Source organism: Anolis sagrei, chromosome 3, assembly GCF_037176765.1.
Source record: "Anolis sagrei isolate rAnoSag1 chromosome 3, rAnoSag1.mat, whole genome shotgun sequence".
Lineage (NCBI taxonomy): Eukaryota > Metazoa > Chordata > Lepidosauria > Squamata > Dactyloidae > Anolis > Anolis sagrei.
This window is the reverse complement of record NC_090023.1, coordinates 214,297,312-214,318,461: the sequence shown is the minus strand read 5'-3', so window position 1 is coordinate 214,318,461 and position 21,150 is coordinate 214,297,312. Positions and strand designations below refer to the sequence as shown.

The following is a 21,150-nucleotide window of genomic DNA, read 5'->3' as shown; positions in this document are numbered from 1 at the left end:
CACGCCCCCCCAAAAAAACATTCCAGTATGTGTATGTTAGCACCAGAAAATACTGAGGGATTGATGATCTATGCAGAATATTTATTTATAGGAAAATTGAGATGAACCAAAATAAGATGGGAAAATTACAAGTCTTTAAATACTCTGGGAATGATGGAAAATGGGTAGCTTGTGTTGTCCCCAGGGTTCAAGAAGCTTTCTCATGAATAGCTTGTAGAACTTAGTGGATAGCTTTCCATGAACTTCAACACATTCTTCTATGTAAAAAGTCATCTTCTCCTATATTTGGTGTGACCATTAGGCCCTGTCTTCTGCCTTTAAACATGTTCTTATGGCATTGATTGCTCAAGCTTTCAGACATAGGTGTCAAGATGCTTAGTTTCAACCTCTTTGCTGTGCTTAGATCCAGCATAATTACCTACTGAATTACTGCTTGTCAGACAGGGTTTGGAGAATCAGAAAGTGAAGATATTGTGTTAGTATCTGAATCAGATGCTATTTAGATTTCAGAATATTCCATAAGAAAATTCACATTCAAAGACCATTCAAGGAAAAAAAATGAGCCTTTGAAGAAAAATGTAAGGACTGAGAATAAATTTGGATAGTAGACATAGCAGAATGCATCAGCAATGTGCTTTGCTTGTGTGGTAGAGAAATTATATTGCAAACTCTCATTGTACCATACTCCCAGTATGTTAAACTGGCATATTAAAGGACATCTATACACATTATATATCTCTGCAGCAGGGTCTTGCATTACTGCTGAAAATTATTTGGAAGCTTCAATTAATGTAGGTTATAAATGCTTGAACTTTGATAGTAGAGATTGTTTAGACCATGTCTTGCCATTTTGAAAAGAACTCCACTGGCAATCAGTTTTTGTTTTTTGAGCCCAAATTAATTATTCCTTGAATCTTTGGGGGCTTGGAAAGGAATGATTACTTCTAAACAAATCTGCCTCATGTTTCGCCTGAACATTAGGAAGAATTTCCTAACCATAAGGGCTGTTCAAGAGCAGGGTGTTGGAGGCTCCTTCTTTGAAGGCTTTTAAATAGAGGCTAGTTGACCATCTGTCAAAGGTGCTTTGATTGTGCTTTTCCTGTATGGCCTGGATGGCCGTTTTTATCTCAATGATTCTATGATTCTGTGCTAACAACATTGCTAACACAATGTTTGGCTTCTTAAGGAGAATATCTTTGTAAAGGTAAAGGTAAAGGTTTCCCCTGACATCAAGTCTAGTTGTGTCCGACTATTGGGTGGTGGTGTTCATCTCAATTTCTAATGCTAAGAGCCGGTGTTGTCCGTAGATCATGTGGACAGCATGACTGCAAGGAGCACCGTTACCTTCTCGCAGAAGTGGTACCTATTGATCTACTTACATTTGCATGTTTTCAAACTGCTAGGTTGGCAGAAACTGGGGCTAATAGTGGGAACTCACCCTGCTCCCTGGATTCGGGCCACCAACCTTTTGGTCAACATGTTCGGCAGCTCAGCAGTTTAACCTGCTGCGCCACCAGAGGGCGTAAATATCTTTGTAGATGGGCATTAAATAGGCCCAGGAACAGTTTGTTACTGGAATATATATAGTCCATAGGGTTTCCCAACCAGCTTGCACTAATATCTCTTATTAGTGAGGGATCATGAAGCTATTTAAGGACTAGAAATTGAACTGTGGGGAAACCGAGCTCTGATTTAGTATAAATGATATGTGAGCATAATTTATTGGTGAAGATTATGGATGTGAACACCAGCACAAAAAGGATGCTGCATCCATACTGTGTTCTGAAAGAAAGTTAATTTTATCCAACTCAATGTTCTCCTTTTGTACTGGATCACAGTTCCTGTTATCTCCAGCTATCAAAGTCGTTGATTGGGGCAGCCTGACCTAAACCTGTACAGGTAGAAGCCGTTTAAAGTTTAAACCAAAGCTAGGCAGCTATGTCAGCGAAGACATCCATGATAGTTTAAAAACATTATTTGGCAAAATAAATTCATTAAAAATCAGGAACTGGAACTAAATGAAATAGGCTAATTTAGAGTATCCACATTGAAATGAATAAGACTTCTTGGGCATAACTAAAAACTAACTAATCATTTAGTTCATTGTGTCTACATAACATTAGATTTAATGTTATGTTTATTTCATTTGTGGTGTCATCTTTCCTTCATAATTTTGTATGATACAAAGCTATTTAATATATTTTGCCGTGGTTGGTCTTAGAATTCATATGAAATAACTGGGTGATTTTGAACTTTTAAGTAAAACTCTTAAGAAGTGGTAGCAGAAGTTATAAATTAGGGACTAATTCTTTCTTGTATTGTCTAAGGCTTTAATGGCTGGAATCACTGGGGTGCTGTATGGTTTCCGGACTGTATGGCTGTGTTCTATCCCCATTTTCTCCTGACATTTCACCTGTATCTGTGGCTGGCATCTTCCGAGGATCATCTGAAGTTGAAAGCCACAGATGCAAGTGAAACATCAGGAGAAAATTCTGCTTAGAACATGTCCATACAGCCCTGGAAACACACTGCACCCCAGTAATTCTTTCTTCTTGCTGTAAGTGCATTTTTTTGTAGATGACCAAACTTCTATTTATATACTTTGTGACTTCTTTTATAGAAATAGTATGAAATATTTGTCACATTTTCTACTGGTGGGAAAATGTGTGTGGAAAAAATGTGTTTTGTTCTTGTGGGACAGTAAGGTAAAATAGCTATTTGTGTAATCAGAATCCTTTTTTTAGATAGTCGTTGCAAAAAATAAATTATAGCCTCTCTGTGAACTTGGGAAAAACATTTCCTTATTGTTAGGATTAGCTGGCCTGTTTCTGTATCCCATATTGAGGTCATGACTATGACAACTGATGCTGTCTTCAGTGGGCATAGAATGGACCAAAATAAAAATTGACAATTTAATTTGGTCTTTCATTTTCAGTTGTAGAGAATCAGATGTAATGGTCCCCTCTCTCCTTTCAATTTGTTGGCAGGCAAAATTATGCATGAGTTGTAATTTGTTACAAAAAGAGCTTTGGGGTGTTTTTAATCTGGTTTTTTTCCTTTCGATATTATCATTGCATATTGCTTTAACTTTGTGATTAGTTTAGCTAAACAACATTTAACTGTTTTTAAAGTGTTGCATGACTATTGTCAAAGATTTTCACGGTTGGCATCACTGTTTTTTTTTTCATGTCAGGAGCGACTTGAGAAACTAGAAGTCACTTCTGGTGTGAGAACATTGCCCAGGGGATGCCTGGATGTTTTTTGATGTTTTACCATCCTTGTGGGAGGCTTTTCTCATGTCCCCGCATGGGGAGCTGGAGCTGACAAGGGAGCTCATCCTTGCTCTCTCCGGATACGAACCTCCGACCTGTCAGTCTTCCGACCTGCCGGCACAAGGGTTTAATCCATTGTGTCACCAGGGGCGGCATCACTGGGGTGATGTGTGGTTTCTCGCCTGCATGGCCGTGTTCTAGCAACATTTTCTCCAGATGTTTAACTTGGCTGGCATCTTCAGGGGATCTTTTGGTCCGTGTATTGCGTGGCTGCCATGTTTTTAAATCTTTGGGATCTCCCTTCTATATTGCATAAGGAGAAAGATAGGATAATAAATGAATTATACACACACACACACACACAGATGGATAATTTTTGGCAAAATTATTAATGTAATTATTTTATTGTGTAATTCCAATTTTTGAAACTTGATTCAGTTTCTGAATCATAGAGTCTTACCTTCGATTCCCTCTTATATCCAACTTGTTCAATGTATCCAGATTTGTAAAAACCTTTTCTAAGAATTGTTTACAATGAGCTGGCACAGCTATATAATTAAAAGGTTGTAATTATAAAATAGATTAGGATTGCTGTCAATCAGAAATTATTTGAAATCACGTAACAGCAAAGTGTCTCAGAAGCTGGTGAGAAGGCGACGAGAAGCTAGGCTTTCTCATATTCCTTTTTTAAGCTTCATATAGTAATTTTATAGCTGGGAAGTGGAGAATATGTGTGCAAATATGAACATACAAACATTTAATTCCTTAAGAAGGAAATCCCTGTCTGTCTACTATAAAGCAGTGCAGGAGGAATCCCCATTTTTTTTCTGAGCTTAACAAACAGTTTAATTTAAAAAGGTTAATAGCCTTCTGTATTTGCTGAGCTTTGAATGTATGTTTACTTCTGTATATTTGTTTTTCTGGATTTTATCATGGTGGTTTCTTCTTCATGAGTCAAAATAACAAAGGAGTCTACTCTGTAGACTCAACATATTCATTTGGCAAAAACCAGTTCCTCATCTCTTTTAATTCTTTTTGTACTCCAGCCACCCCCACCACATTTTCTAACCTTTCATTTTAACACCAATCTATTCTTTATTGTACAGTCACAGAACACCAAAACACAAGACATATGCTACACAAAACATGATAGAAAAGCTAAACAATATGAAATAGTCTTGCATAAAATTAATTGGATAGATGTTTAATATTTTTTTAAACCATAATAGGCTTAGGGTATCATTCAATACAATGTGAAAAAGGAGACAACCCCTAAGAATTGTATAGTATCTGAGACATAACTTTACAAATCTTAGCAGCAGAGAAAAAGGTACTTTTTGATAGTTTACCATTTAGAAGGTGTCCCAGGGAATTTATTTGTTAGAAGGGTACAATTAATCTTAACCTTTAATTTATGTAAAAATTACAAAAGAAAAAGATATAGAATAGGGACAGAAGGCGACTATTCAGTGAAGCAGAAGGAATTACATAAAGGTTGAATCTACATGAGGACTGTATCCCAGCCCCAGTGTACTGTATCCTGTCCCAATGAACATCACACTCCGTTTTTATCCAAACTCAACTTGGCCTTGAAAGCCACACTTGTCATATAGGTACAAAAGTTTGTTTCTCCCATGTTTACAGGTTCACAGTATTGGATTATTTTAGGACACACAACCGCAGTGGTTGTGTGACCTCCCCCTCCCAGAATGCATGTGAACATACTAATACCCAACACCAAGGGGTGCATTCTACTGATGAACAAATGGCCTCAAGCAGTAGAACTGCTGATGACACACAGTTTGGTACACAGAACAATTCCAGGAAAAAAGCTGGAAGTATTTGTCCCAGGGCTGGAGGGGAGCCCAGAATCCAGAATGGAATTCTAAATAGCAGTTCTGGTAACACCTTGGCCTGGACTACTCTGAGTGCAGCAGGAATAACCTTCTGAATTTTATCTTGGTGGTTTCTTCTTAATTAGTCAAAATACCAAAAAGAACCTTACTCTGTAGACGCAACATTTTCAATAAGCAACATCAGCCCCTTTCATTCTTTTCCTACTCCCCCATCCCTATTTTATTTTCTGGCCTTTTGTATTAATGCAGATTTAAACATATTTTCTTCTCATTGCTTTCTTATTAGACTGAAAGTACTTAAATTTTCTGAACACATTTAAGCTGAAGCCTTACAGCTCCCAAGATATGAACTACTGTTTAAAAATGTACATCATAATCCTGAGATTTATAAACTAGGGACAGTGACCTTCAAAATTAAAATACTGTATCTTGTAAGCCATTTGCCGCAAGTAAACTCTATGTTGCTTCTTTGTTTCAAACAATGTTCAGCTTCTTTTTAGTGCTTAAATAGCAAACCTACATTTCTTAGGATATACTTCCAAAAACATAAAATGGATTATAAAACTATTATTAGTATAATGCTGCACCCTGGTGTAAAATGAAATGATAATTTAAATGACAAATAAAATAATAAAACATTATCTAGATTGACCAAATGAATAAGATAAATATTCTGTAATAAAATTTTTAATGACCTGTGTCAGACAGATATTATCTGCATCTGTTAAAATATGCTTCTGTAACATACATCCTAAGTGCATGCCAGTGGAACTGAATTTTGTGTAAATAACCCATTTAGTCATTTACACAAAATGACTGAATCCTGAATATACATAGAAGCACTGGTCCTTACCAGTATAATTTCCATTTAATCTAAAAGCATTGGGCTTCTTGGCATTACAGGTAGCTTTGTGAGGAGTTTGCATGGTGTTGTATCCCAGTTCAAAACTATTTCAAGTGCACACATCTGATTATGTTTCCCAGAGTTTGCCTCCCTGTATTCAAAGAAGCAATGGAGTTGGTTCATTTGCTCTGTAGTTTCCTCAGGTGTCATTCATTCCATTTTTTTCTAAGTATGATTCTGTATAACAAACTGTTCAAGACCATGAATAGGCATATGGAAGTCTGCTAGAATGATCATGACTAGCTATAAGATGGTTGGGCACCAGGAAACTGCAGCTGCCGTTAGGTTTAACCTGCTGCACTACCAGGGGCCCCTGGAAGGAGTATATAAATACAATAATGAGAAAAAATACCCCCTTCGTACTACTTGCTGTTCTGTCATACTAGTTTATTGTTGCCATTATTTTTTCACAGACCTGGGCATCTGCTCACCTTGCTTTATTCTTCCATGTGTCTTTCCAGATCTCTCTTTGTGCGCCCTCTTAGCCCATTACTCATCTCTTTCCTTTTTCTCTGTTCATGGTTTCTTATTTAACGCCTACTTTTCTGGAGTGCCAGTGCCAGTCACATGTAGCACAATTATTGTCCTGTGTCACTTGCCTTTGTTTTTGCTTTTTCCCCAGTGATGTGACTTTCTTGAGGATCATAGACCTTTGCCAGAGAGATATATGGAAGTGAAAGAAAAAGGACAGAAATGATATGGAAATTGTTTTCCAAAGATATAGAGTCATAGATTCAAAGAGTTGGAAGAGACCTCATGGGCCATCCAGTCCAACCCCCTGCCAAGAAGCAGGAATATTGCATTCACATCACCCCTGACAGATGGCCATCCAGCCTCTGTTTAAAAGCTTCCAAAGAAGGAGCCTCCACCACACTCCGGGGCAGAGAGTTCCACTGCTGAACGGCTCTCACAGTCAGGAAGTTCTTCCTCATGTTCAGATGGAATCTCCTCTCTTGTAGTTTGAAGCCATTGTTCCGCATCCTAGTCTCCAGGGAAGCAGAAAACAAGCTTGCTCCCTCCTCCCTGTGGCTTCCTCTCACATACATGGCTATCATATCCCCTCTCAGCCTTCTCTTCTTCAGGCTAAACATGCCCAGCTCCTTAAGCCGCTCCTCATAGGGCTTATTCTCCAGACCTTTTATCATTTTAGTCGCTCTCCTCTGGACACATTCCAGCTTGTCAATATCTCTCTTGAATTGTGGTGCCCAGAATTGGACACAATATTCCAGGTGTGGTCTAACCAAAGCAGAATAGAGGGGTAGCATGACTTCCCTAGATCTAGACACTATGCTCCTCTTGATGCAGGCCAAAATCCCATTGGCCTTTTTTGCCGCCACATCACATTGTTGGCTCATGTTTAACTTGTTGTCCACGAGGACTCCAAGATCTTTTTCACACGTGCTGCTCTCAAGCCAGGCGTCCCCCATTCTGTATCTTTGCATTTCGTTTTTCCTGTCAAAGTGGAGTATCTTGCATTTGTCACTGTTGAACTTCATTTTGTTAGTTTTGGCCCATCTCTCTAATCTGTCAAGATTGTTTTGAATCCTGCTCCTGTCCTCTGGAGTATTGGCTATCCCTCCCAATTTGGTGTCGTCTGCAAACTCGATGATCCTGCCTTCTAACCCTTCATCTAAGTCATTAATAAAGATGTTGAACAGGACCGGGCCCAGGACGGAACCCTGCGGCACTCCACTCGTCACTTCTTTCCAGGATGAAGAGGAAGCATTGGTGAGCACCCTCTGGGTTCGTCCATTTAACCAATTACAGATCCACCTCACCGTAGTTTTGCCTAGCCCACATTGGACTAGTTTCCTTGCCAGAAGGTCATGGGGGACCTTGTCGAATGCCTTACTGAAATCCAGGTACGCTACAGCCACGGCATTCCCCACATCTACCCAGCTTGTAACTCTATCGAAAAAAGAGATCAGATTAGTCTGGCATGACTTGTTTTTGATAAATCCATGTTGACTATTAGCAATGACCGCATTTGTTTCTAAGTGTTTGCAGACCACTTCCTTAACAATCTTTTCCAGAATCTTGCCTGGTATTGACGTGAAACTGACCGGACAGTAGTTGTTTGGGTCATCCTTTTTTCCCTTCTTGAAGATTGGGACCACATTGACCCTCCTCCAATCTGCTGGAACTTCTCCCGTTCTCCAAGAACTCTCAAAGATGGTTCATGAAACCATAAGCCAAAGCTATTCCTCAGAATAAAATGGTGGAGTTTAATTACCAGTCGTACATTTATGATGAATCTGCAGAAACAGATGCTGAAGTTCACTGGCGGGATTATAGTTATTAGTTTGTCCTACAATTGTACAGAGGTTACGAATGGAATGATACAACTGTGTGAAACAACTGATACTAAGGGCTCATTCCATTTGTCATGTTTTTGGAAGATTAAAGCTAGAGCATGAAAGCAATCCAAACACCAATAGGAGAAAAGACTAATCGCTGGTCTAATTGTGTTGTGTAAGAGGAAACTTTATACACAAGGACAAACTCTATTCTTCTGCACTGTCATCTCTTTTTTAATATGCAGTCATTTAGCAATACAAATATAAGGGCATCAAAGTTTTGTTTGTCCCACATTGGAGCTTCTTATGAAGATTTTAGTTCGATTCCTTTGTCTACTGAGTCATAAACCAAACAATAACTATTGTTGACATATTTTAATGACTATATCCAGACATTTCAATAAACAGTAAAACTTGAACATTATGTTTGATTCAGGCTTTACAAAGATATGAAATTAATTTCTTACGTTGTTCTTACAATGGTGTAGAAGCATTTATTGTGTAGCATGAAAGCGATTACTCATGATCACCTTATATGTAAGACCTCGTGATGTTGGTGTGAGGACAAAACACACTTCCTCCTCTTCCATTTTTGGGTGGAAAATGTGTCTGTAGCATAGAAATTACAGAGAAAGAAAAAGAGTACCGTCTTGTATGCTGCTATTTGATGAGCAGAGTGACAAGCCTCCAAGTGTCGCTGTATGGAAAGATTTAAAATCCAGAAATCCATTATATTTTGATCATTATCTTTTCAATGGCAATAGTACATTTAATAATTTGAAAGTCAAATCATTTTTGGAGATTGATGATATTATAGAGATGTTTTATATATCATTAGGGTTTGCTTTGTGTATTGATACCTTTTAAAGTTCAGTTAATAAAAGTGATAAATAATATTTTACATTAACTACACTCTAAAACTTGATTTCATGTTCAGCTATTCTTGAAGAGAGCTTTACAAAAATCCATTTAAGTCAAAAATCTGTTTTAATAAGTAAATTTCCCAAATGGATGGTTTGGTTTTCTTCTTCTCTCATATACTTTCCACACACTCTAAAGTTGGTTCAAATATAGCAATTTTATTATTTCTCAAGTGGGAGATTATGCAAGCAATGAATAGATAGTCAAATTTTAAGATCTATATAGCATCTGCATAGAGATCCCTTTGCATGCTGGTGATATTGGTGGACTGACGGAAGGATTTTGATGCAGTTGAAGAAGACTATGTAACTTTTTAGCTGGATCTGGGCTCAGGGGCTGCCATTATTGGCCTGGGATCAAGAGTCTAGGGGGTCTTGGGCTCTTACAGATGCTGGATTGTTGGGCTGGGAGGTTATGGCTCTTCAATAGTGCTTGGATCTTTTCCTTTTGCCATCACTATTTCTTCAGACCCGGAGTTTGTATTCAGACTACTGCTGAAGCTCCTGCGTAATGCCAACAGTAATACGACAGAGTCCTGGTCTGTTGTACATTTCCTGCCAAATGCCCCATAGTAACAATGATCTGCTTCACTTTGGGATTTGTCCCTACATGTGTCTGTGTTCCTGTTTTTGAGATCTGTAGGAAACGGCTCCTTTCTGATTTTAGCATCTGAAGTAATTATCAGGATCTTTCATTGGTCTCTTAATTCCCCATCAGTTTAGATGGCTGTCATACTCAAGTTCTCTCTAGATGATGTGATGGACAAGCATCTTGTCTCACCCACAATATATTGCAGGTCTTGATTAAACCATACATCTATTTATGTATGTTTCTTTATAACATGCCTATCAGGAAGGAAGTCATAGGATGAAGATACAATCCACAATTGTATTATCTAAGTTTTCGATGTGATTTTCAAATCAACCTTGTTGTTCATGGCAAAATTATAATTTTGTTGATTCTTCTGTGAAAAATGTTATTTGTTATTTCACTTAATTATGTGATTTTTTTTACAGAGAATTTGAAAAATGAAACCCGTCTTTCCCACTGCTAAGATAGGCACTAGGTTTTATTCATAATGCATAAGATATTTTTATATTTATTTTCTACATGCACAAACTGACCTTACAAACATTTTAGTTGTTATCCCGCTCCTTTTAAGTGAACAGTCGTTATCCTTTAATTCATTGAATTTACACATTTGTTGTATAAATATATTTTGAAGATAGCTGAGAGCATTTTCAGACTAAAGCTAATTCTAACTTTTAAAAAGACAAGGCATCTTTTATATTTCTGTTTTCCTTCCTGAGTATAGTAGCATAGTAAAATCAGAATTGCTCCTGAAATACACGGACATGCCATTGGTTGACAGAATCTCAGTGTTTAAATTTTGTCCTTACTGAATAATCAAAAAATGTTTGGTTGATTAAACTACTCAGGAATTGATTGAGGTTTGGAAGCAAAAGTAGTATATACCTACATGCACAATTTTGGTATTCTGGCTGCTTTTAATTATATTTAAATAAATAAGAGTGTGAGTCCTCAGAAGGAAAAAAAAGCAGTGAGAACTAGTTTATGCAATTGTGTTAGGTTCAAGCATGTAAAACATGAGTCACAGTGCTCTCTGGATGTAGGTGATCTACAACTCCAAAACTCAACGTCAATGTCCACCAAACCCTTCCAGTATTTTCTGTTGGTCATGGGAGTTCTGTGTGCTAAGTTTGGTTCAATTCCATCGCTGGTGGAGTTCAGAATGCTCTTTGATTGTGGCTGAGCTATAAATCCCAGCAAATCAATCCCCCCCTCCCCCAACCGCACTAGTATTCAAATACTGGGCATACTGGGTATTTGTGTCAAATTTGGTTCAGTGAATGAAAATACATCCTGCATATCAGATATTTACATTACGATTCATAACAGTAGCAAAATTGCAGTTATGAAGTAATTTTATGGTTGGGGGTCACCACAACATGAGGAACTGTATTAAGGGGTCGTAGCATTAGGAACGTTGAGAACCACTGATGTAAAGTAAAAACTTTCCCATTAATGTGCTAACCTGCTGCATTTTACATTTATATTGGCATCAATAAAATGAAAGATTTATGTGGAAAATGTTACTATCTTCTATCTTTTGTGGGTTTCCTTTTGGTAAACCTAAAATGCTTTCATAAACAAATCATAATTTTTGTCAATACACTGGGAGAGAGAAAACACCATGATGATACCACAACTTATAATTTAGTGCCTCTAAATATGGTTTGATTTCTGTAGAGATTCCTGTGTTTTGCATTTATACAATTTGGTCATTTTATGAAAGCTAAAATTAGGAAACTGAAAAATACGCATTGTTGGAGATAACAGGTATCAGTGAAATACAACTCTTTTTTTCTTATTTTATTTCTTATGTTGAAAAAAAGAAAGAAATTGGCCAGCATTCTGTTTTGCAGTTACATATTTATAACCTAGAGTTAAGGATCTCTAACTGTTTTGTATTCATTGAGGACTATAATGCATGAAAGAGGCAACCTGACATTGGAGTAGGCACATACCGTTGATGCTCTGCCTCTTCCGTATGATGAACTCCTCATCTGCTATTGATAAGAAAATCATCAATAACTACAAATTGTACCATATTCCCATCAACTCCCTGATGCAATAGGATAATTCGGCTTCTATCCTAACACTACAGTGATGCCAGAAGACAGGAGTCTCCTCCTCTTCCCATCCCCACTGCTAATCTTGAGGCAGTATTTTTATTTTGTTTTTTGTTTTTGTTTTTTAAATTAACCACATCTGAAATTACAAAATTGCTTTACAATTATTTAAAAACAATTACAAAGCAGTAGAAGTGCAAAAAGGTTGGTGGGTTATGAGACTATGAAGAAGTAGAAGAGCAAGGTCACAGATTGGTGGATTAGTGCAGTTGCGCAAATGCCAAGATGTACAGCAGCTATGATGGTCATGCTGGTATTTTGCTGCTATTGGTAATCGTGAAACTGTTACGGAAAATGGGATTCATGTGATAAAGTCCTAAGACACTAGTCACTATTGTAGCAGTATTGCCATGATCATAAATGCCCCCCCCCCCAGTCCCAATTTATATTTAACAGCTACATCAAGGCAAGAATATGATGAGGAATTAATCGTAGAACAATAGAGTTGGAAGAGACCACATGGGCCATCCAGTCCAACCCCCTGCCATCCAGGAAGAGCACAATCAAAATATCCCTGACAGATGGTCAGCTTCTGTTTAAAAGCTTCCAATGAGGGAGCTTCTACCACACTCTGAGAATATTATCAAGTCTATAGTAAAACTGTGTTTGTTTGTTTTCATTTTTCCTTTTTGACAGTATTGATATTTAAACTGGAAAGTGTAACAAAGTTATGGGAATACTTACGTGAAGTGTTGCTAAATTGAATACCTTCACGTGAAGAACTATATAAGAAGACATTAATTACATATATTGAACTTAATATTTCACACTATATACCTACTTTCCTTTTCACTTCTGTTCTCCAAGCAGTCTCAAATATTTATTTATTTATTTAGTGTATTTGTATACCGCCTTTCTCAGCCAATCAGCGACTTGAGGCAGTTTCCAACAAATCAGTACACATAAAAACATAATACAGATTAAAACATTAAACAGTATAAAACACAAGATCAATAAAAACAGCATCAGTAGCGTCTCCTTATTATCAAGCATTGGCCAGTTCCATTGTCAAGTCATTCGATATCCTATATTAGCTACTCTGCATTTGTAAACGCTTGCTCAAGCAGCCATGTTTTAACTTTCCTCCGAAACATTAAGAGGGAGGGAGACGATCTAATCTCCCTAGGAAGGGTGTCCCATAGCCGAGGGGTCACCACTGAGAAGGCCCTGTCTCTCGTCCCCGCCAGATGTATTTGTGACGAAGGCGGGACCGAGAGCAGGGCCTCTCCAGACGATCTTAAAGTCCTCGCTGTTCGTAATGGGAGAAGGGAGGGGCGTTTGCAATTATGCCTTTGGTATCTCACTTTAAAGAAACTCCTATCCATCATAGACTTCCTTCTTTTTTAGTATTCTTTTGCACGGAATGACACTCAGTATTTCTTTAAATTCAATGAAATCAGTTCTTCTAAAGTCTAGTATGCATGTTTGACTTCTTAGTTTCGCCCTTCCTTTGTATCACAAACCCAAGGGGCACATGATCATTCTCACCAAAGGATCCCACCACTTCCACTCTATTGACCACAGATCCTCAGTGTTGGTTAGGATCAGATCCAGCATAGCTGATCCCCTTGTTGCCTTTTCTACCTTCTGAACAATAAAATAGTTTGCAAGGCAAATGAAGAATTTGTTGGACTTTGTACTCTTGGCAAAGTTTGTTTTCCAACAAATATCAGAGTAGTTGAAATTCCTCATGACTACTATATTCTTTCAGCATGTTTGGTCATCTGGTCAAGGAAGGCTTCATTCAGTTCTTCAGTCTGGCTTGGAGGTCTCTAATAGACCCCCCACAACTACATTTTTATCAGTTCTTGTTCCCTTAATTCTTATCCAGATGCTCTCAACCTGGTTTCCAGAACTGAAGTTTTGCATTTCTTCACAGTTGTAAATATTTTTTTACATATAATGTTACTCCACTCCTGCTCCTGTTTGATCTATTTCTCTGAAATAGGTTGTACTCTTCCATTATTTTATTTTTATTGAGTGATTTTAACTGTGTCTCTGTTTTTATTTGTAATTGCCCTTTATAAGCCACCCCAAGTCCCCTAGGGGAGATGGTTGTGGGGTATAAAAATAAAGTTGTTGTTATCATCATCATCATCATCTTTGCTACATTCCAATTATAGGACTTGTCCCACCAGGTTTCAGTTATGCCTATTACATTATAACTGCTTTGTCGTCCTAAGTAGCCTCTGCTGCAGAGATCCTGCTCCTGATTTTCACAGTTGCTCTTGAGGTCTGAAACTTTGTCCTCCTTGCACCCTGATCCATAGCTGAACACACTTCCATCCCTCAGTGTGGTTGCTGGCTGTTAAAGTGGGTTTGAAGAGAGGGGCCAGTAGATGTTACTTTCATAGCTACATAACTAATGCAGAATCAACATTTGTAATGCGGAATATTAAGTGCCTTTTGTTCTTAAAGGAACTTTTTATCCATATATATATGTATATATTTATTTCTGACATATGATACTGAAATGGGAGTTATCAGAAAAGTTGTGTTAGAGCTTTTCACACAATCACACATCTCTACTGTTTATAACTATTTCATGACAAAAAGTCTGACTTTGGAATTTGAACAGAACAATTAAACATTGAGTGGATATAGAGAGTCTATGAACAATAATATAACATGGTTAGAATGTCTATAGCCATATAACAAGAGTTGTGTAGATTTTAATGCACTTCCAATAGAACTTCCAAGACTTAGAATGTGAACAGCTTATACAATGGACACTGAAAAAGGAAGTAACTTGCCAATTTTCAGTGTCTTGTACAAAGTTTATTATCATGTACATAATTTGAACTACAAACATTATTCTAATAATGATCTCAGTTGTAAAACAAAGTCTCTTCAAGATAAGTCTTGCTGGTGCTGTGAAGCTGGTATTTGAAGTATGTCCATCTGCATCTAAACGAGTAGCTCCAAGACAATCAGATTATGCAGTAGTTACTTTGGTGAGAATATCGCGTAAGTGGAATGGAAACTTCATTTTGAGTCTAATATTAGACCCTGCTTTGGAAAATTCCTTTTAAATGATCACAAGCTGGGAATAGCAAAAGAATTTAGCTTTCAACAGACAGCATTCACAAAGAATTTGTTTTTAACTGCTTATGTTGGGTCCCTGGGAAAGCAGATGTGAAGCTTACTAAGCTGAATTGGTTTGACCTGATGCAGTGTTTATGACAGTTGTTGATAAGGTCTCTTCTGTGGTCTCTAATTTTTCCAGGATATCTTCATTATTTGAGTATGAATGAGCTCAGCTAGATAATTTGAGTGCTTGTTGGTTTACCATGTCTCAGATTCTTTTAATGACTTTTTATTGTCCCTAAAGGAGTTTCAGCACTAATGAAATCATTTTGGATGTTTTCCCTGCATCTGGCATATTTAATTGGTAGAGTAATCTTGTAACTAGATTGTCAGTATTTTTCAGACAGGCTACCTGAGTTCAGGGAAGCTTATTTCCTGACAAGCTTGTGTAAGAATGCAGGTTTAACAGATCTGAAATTGATTAGGCTAAGACTACAGATAAGCCTTAGTTAGCAAAACCTCTGAAGTTAAATCTTTTTGCACAAAACCTTTTTATGCCCACCCATCCCTCCTTTTCCTCATCATCCTCTGTCTAGCTGGAACTCTGGTTTTTTAGGTGCAGTTTCACTGGGAAAGTGAGGGAAGAGAGTGGCGGAGAAATACCGATTTTTTGGAGTTAGGTTGAACCAGTATGTCTTCAGAAAAGAATCCAGTCAACAACTTGAGCAGAGAAAGAATGGACTGCGTCTCTAGTTGATCCTCTCATGTGTGTGCCTGTCTTCAGCAGGCAACATAACAACCAGCTACTTCCAGATCTGTTTCTGATCATGTGTGAATCACAAAGCAAAGAGAAGGAGAGAGCAGATAACCCTATTTCATCAACTGTCCCCCACATGTTAAGAAATAGGTGCATAGGTATGGCTACCAGAATGGCAATTACAAGAAAAGCGGATGTTGATAAATAAAAAAGGCATCCTTTTATAAGGAGGTACAAGAATATTTTCACAAGGCTTACTTGGTCTGGTTGTTTCATTTTGCATGTGTTCGTTGTTAATTTTGTCGACAACAAATTTCATTACAATCAATGACAGCATCAAAACACAGCAAGGTAAGTAAAACACAAGTTGAGGCGTCAAAATACAACTTTCAAAAAATAGAGCCAGGAAACAATGCTGAGTATGAGAATCAAAAAACAGCAGCAAGCATTTGTACAATTGAATAGCAGTAAGGAAAGCTTTTAAGACTGGGACAACAGTCATAATTTTGAATGAAAAGTTTACTGAAACATCTTCCTTTTTGTGATACAGGAACCTATCTGTATCCTTTCCATGTTATTCCTGCTTTGGTACCAATTGTTTTTGTTAAAGAATGTATGTTCATATACACATCTACTTCATTAAATGATGTATAGCTGTATTAGGTAAATTTTGACATCTGCTCCCAAGCTAACAATATCCCTTTTACTATCTGTGCTTGCCTTACAGGATACCTGTTTCATTTTAAGGATGGAAGATCAGTAATTATGCAATAATATCTAATTTCTTGGTCTACTACTCTGTGCAGGTAAATCTCACTTGGCAATAGTGCAGCGGGTGAACAATGAAGGGGAAGGGGATCCTTTTTATGAAGTCTTGGGCATTGTTACCCTGGAAGATGTAATTGAAGAGATTATCAAGTCTGAAATTCTAGATGAGACAGATCTATACAGTGAGTATTAATTTCTGTGCTGTTTCCTATTAAACCAATATACTGCTTTCTTTTAATAAAATTTTACCTTATTCGTTGTTTGAGGAAGAATTGCTTTGGTAAGCTATGAGATAAATTTGGAACTCTTGTCGAATTGAAAACACTTTACCACCTGTCAACTTATGCTGACTTGAATTTCATAGAGCTTTCTTAGGCAGGAATACTCAGGGCATATCCAGACAGCTCCTTAAAAGTGTGAGCTCCCACATTTTCACGTGGGGCATTCAAACAACGCCCCATGTAAAAGTGAATGCTTTCAGGAGAAAGCAGGAAAACCTTGCTTTGTTCCAAAGTAATTTGTCAGTTGGGAAAATCCAGGTATTCTTGAAAGACCTGGGTCTTTCTAACCATGGGCAGAGTCTGGACTGACCCCTCAGAAGTCCTGGGACTTCTGAGGGGGCGGTCTGCACAGCCCTCTCTTGTTTTCTGGGCTTCATGAGACTGGAATATCTGAGAGGGCTCAACCCCCACAGGAAAGCCTTAAACAAAAGAAAATAACTTCCCCGGTCGTATTCCCCCTTCTCTGATGCTTTCCTGGCACATAGAAATGGTGCACTAGGAGAAGAGGGAAGGACAATCACTCTTGACCCCCCTCCCCTTTTCCCCTGGCATGTCATGTCTATGTATCAGGACTGCTCAGGAGAAAGGAGAATGGTGACTAGGTAAGTTATTTTTTAAAGACTTTTTCTGGCAGAGTTTGTTTGTGCCCTGGTGTCCTGCTGGAAAGCCTGGCAAGGCATGTAGACACACACCCCTCCACAGAAAAGCACATGCTTTTTGGGGTGTGTGTGGACTTTAACCCGGGAACAATTGCGTTTTAAAACCCGATTGCTCCCGGGTTAAAGGGTTGTGTGGAACCGCCCTCAGAGTGGTTTTGTCAGTTAATTCCTTTGAACTATAGCCTTCAGCACCTGGTATTTGTTGGTGGTCTTCCATCCGAGTTTTCACCAGGGCTGGTCATGCTTAGCTTCCAAGTTCAGACAGGATTTAGTAACTTTGGGGTATTTAGGCCCTACTGACAGATAAATCAGAGCCAGGCCATCCCTAAAACAAAGGGATACAGATGTTTTAAGTTGTATATACTGAGGACTGAGGAGCTGTTGGAGGAGAGAAAGTCTGAAAAGAAATGGATTCCCTAAAACCAACAAGACAATAGGTTCACTATTACCAAAGTAGAACAATGCCAAGCATATATTTCACAGCTTGTACAAGATGCAAGAAGAAAAAACCCAGAATAAACATAAGTATGTTGTGTTCACAATACTAATAATAGTCTATTGAAAAAGTAATGATATCAGTTATGAAGAGCTTCTGCTTCCTTTTCGAGATCTTCTACAGGATACCACAAATAATGAGACAAATAATGACAGTGATGATAGTATCAACCCTAGACATATATAAAGCTTTACTTGTTTTGGCAGTTGTTGCATGGTCTTCCACAATTCTCAGTACCAGATGCAAGGAACCTATGTCTCATTATTTGTTGTATCCTGCAGAAGATCTCAAGAAGGAAGCAGAAGCTCTTCATAACTGATATCATTACTTCTTCAAAAGACTATTATTAGTATTGTGAACACAACGTACTTATGTTTATTGTAGATTTTTGCTTCTTGTATCTTGTACAAGCTGTGAAATATATGCTTGGCATTGTTCTACTTTGGTAATAGTGGACCTGTTGTCTTCTTGGAGGAGAGAAAGCCCTCTGTGTCCTGCAACGTGCCTTTTGCCTTGTTATGCTAGCCTTCTGCCCTCAAGTACCATAGACAGCATCAGCTTATCAGTAGTTAAGAGTGTACTGCCAAGCTCATTTATACTGGAGAAGAGGAGGGCTGCCATGCTGCCTCAGGGAGCAACATATCATCAGACTTTGAAGAAGACTTTAATGTATTTCTTTGAAAGCTTCAGAAGATTTCCTGATAGAAGCAATATTTTTGAGTGAGAAGGGCTTCTCCCCAGAGTTCTTTCTCATTCCTTTCAAAGTTCTATGAGCTAAAGTCAGATGTAGCTTGAGTGGTGAATGGATTGAAGGCATTTCTGAAGATGTATGTACATTATTTTGTTACATTGTCACCCTTGTTCAAGCAAGTTTTGCAGCTTTTTAAACAATCTAAAACTGCATCACCAGAGAGAGAGAAAGTAGTTTGAGGGCAGGCAATTCAGGAACAATATCTGTTCTGAACTGTCTTCAGTTATCTGATTAAATCTGTCTTCTGCCACATACGGAAGAGATAACCATCAATAGGGAGAAAGGGTTAATAACAGCTGAAGGGGAAAATCCTAGGTTGAACAAGAGGGCATCTGCACAATAGATTTAATTCCTCATATTTTCAAGGTAACTTTTTGTCAAAGTAAATTCCTCTGCTCCGAGAAACCTAATAAAAATGAGATGTTACAAGAATTCATCTCCTGGAAAATATGCATGAACTTATTGAACACTATACTTTTTACAGAATTTTGGGGACTTGTGTAGCGATGGCATTATGTTGGCCACAGAAGAAAGATTTATCCTGTGGTGCTCTTTGGCCATGCTCTAATCACTAATCTCTGGTCAGAAAGGGAACTTTTGGGTCTACTTCTGTTAGTTCTATGGCTTAGGGGGTACCCCAAAATATCTCCTTTAGGGCTTACCTTGGGGAGTTTGCCTCTCCCCTGTTGGGTTGTATGGGAGGTTCCCAGGGACAGCCTTCCAGTAATGACCGGCTGGGATAGCAAACCATCAATGTGGCATGCCCCAGGAATCAGGTGTTTCACCCAGTGGTTGGCTTGGCAGGTAGTCTGAGAATTATACCTGGCCTCACGCCATTACCCATGTCGCAGTGCTCTCCCCATAACTAGTTACTTAGCTCAATTACCAATTTTCTAATTAGATCAAGAAATGGCCCATTTATTTCTCTACATCTTGTGTCTCATCTCTTTATATCACAGTGGGGATTCAAAAGACGTTATCTCTTTTGATGTCAGAATGGGGAGCTTGTGTGATGACAAAGAAGGGGGGGGGGAGATTGCTCCCCTTCTTCATGCTGCTTGCGCAGGCACCCCGTTCTGGTGTCAGCAGAGACACCCACAATGGCCAGGAACTCTCAAGGAGCTCCATGGCCATCTAGGAGGCAAAGCATATGCTGCCCCAGAGGAGCAGTTGTGCTTCCTTGAGATGCACCAGAACTGTGGATGCTACAGTGCGCATTTGTCCTAGGTTAAATTGCCTAGTGTAGATGAATCCTTAGTTATTTCCCAGTTGGGTTACCGAAACATGTTTTACATGGGTGTACCTTTGAAGGGTGTTTAGAAACCGCAGCTGGTCCAAAGAATTGCAGCAAGGTTGCTCACTTGGGCTGACTACAAAGAGCTCCAATGGCTACTAGTCCATTTCCAAACACAATTTAAAGTACTGGTTTCGACTTATAAAGCTGTTTGAAGGGTTTTACTCTCCCTTATGAACCTGCCTGTGTTTTGAGATGTGCTGTGAAGATCCTTCTCTCTGTCCTGCTACTTTCATAAGTGGAACCCCAAGGGAAGGTCTTTTTACTGGCTGCCACCAGGCTCCAGAGAAGTTAGACTGGCATTCTCCTTCCTTCCTTCCTTCCTTCCTTCCTTCCTTCCTTCCTTCCTTCCTTCCTTCCTTCCTCCCTCCCTCCCTCCCTCCCTCCCTCCCTCCCTTCCCAGAAACAGATGAAGTCTTTTCTGTTTTGACAGGCCTTTGAGGACTTATTGGTTAAAAAGGATTGGCCTTGTACAATGTACAAGATTTTCTATGTCATTTCTTCTGCTTTTTTTTTTCTTAATGCCTCGCATTCTTTAACTTTTTAAAAAGCAGTCACTTTTAACTTTTGTAGTCCAAACGTTTTAAACTGTGTTGTTTTAATTGGTTGTAGACCACCTTGAGTCGCAAACTAGGGAAAAGGTGTGATGGTTATGACAGTGATGATAGTATCATCAACCCTAGACATTTTGCTACTATTATATAAAGCTTTGCTTGTTTTGGCAGTTGTTGCATGGTCTTCCACAATCAATTTCCTGTCTCTGAAGAGCTTATCACTCTGTTTACATTAAGCCCTAATCTAATTCTTCCTTCTTTATTCCTCCACTTCCAGCTGATAACAAGACCAAAAAGAAAGTGGCTCATCGAGAGAGAAAGCAGGACTTCTCTGCCTTTAAACAGACAGATAGTGAAATGAAGATTAAAATCTCACCACAGTTACTCTTGGCAATGCACCGTTTCCTAGCAACAGGCAAGTGTGACTTATAAACTTTTGATACTATCAAAGTCCGAACAGGTTCCTAGAATCGGGATTGGGCAGTGCATCCCGACAAAAGTTTTAGTCAGAGAGCCACGTGAGCGCTATATACTCTTACCCACCTTGTGTAGCAGTGGCATGGACTCTCTCAGACATTAAAAGGAAGTGAGCAGTAACT

General features: G+C 38.6%; 1 protein-coding gene across 2 annotated transcripts in view; it reads left to right on the top strand.

The window, feature by feature from the left end:
- The window catches only part of CNNM2 (cyclin and CBS domain divalent metal cation transport mediator 2), a 107,033-nt gene that overhangs the window by 69,625 nt on the left and 16,258 nt on the right, over window positions 1–21,150 (top strand). For both annotated transcript variants that reach the window (XM_060768309.2, XM_060768308.2), the window contains exons 2-3: window positions 16,555–16,698; window positions 20,829–20,966. In XM_060768309.2, coding sequence (XP_060624292.2) covers window positions 16,555–16,698; window positions 20,829–20,966 — 282 coding nt within the window. The remainder of the gene's footprint in view (window positions 1–16,554; window positions 16,699–20,828; window positions 20,967–21,150) is intronic.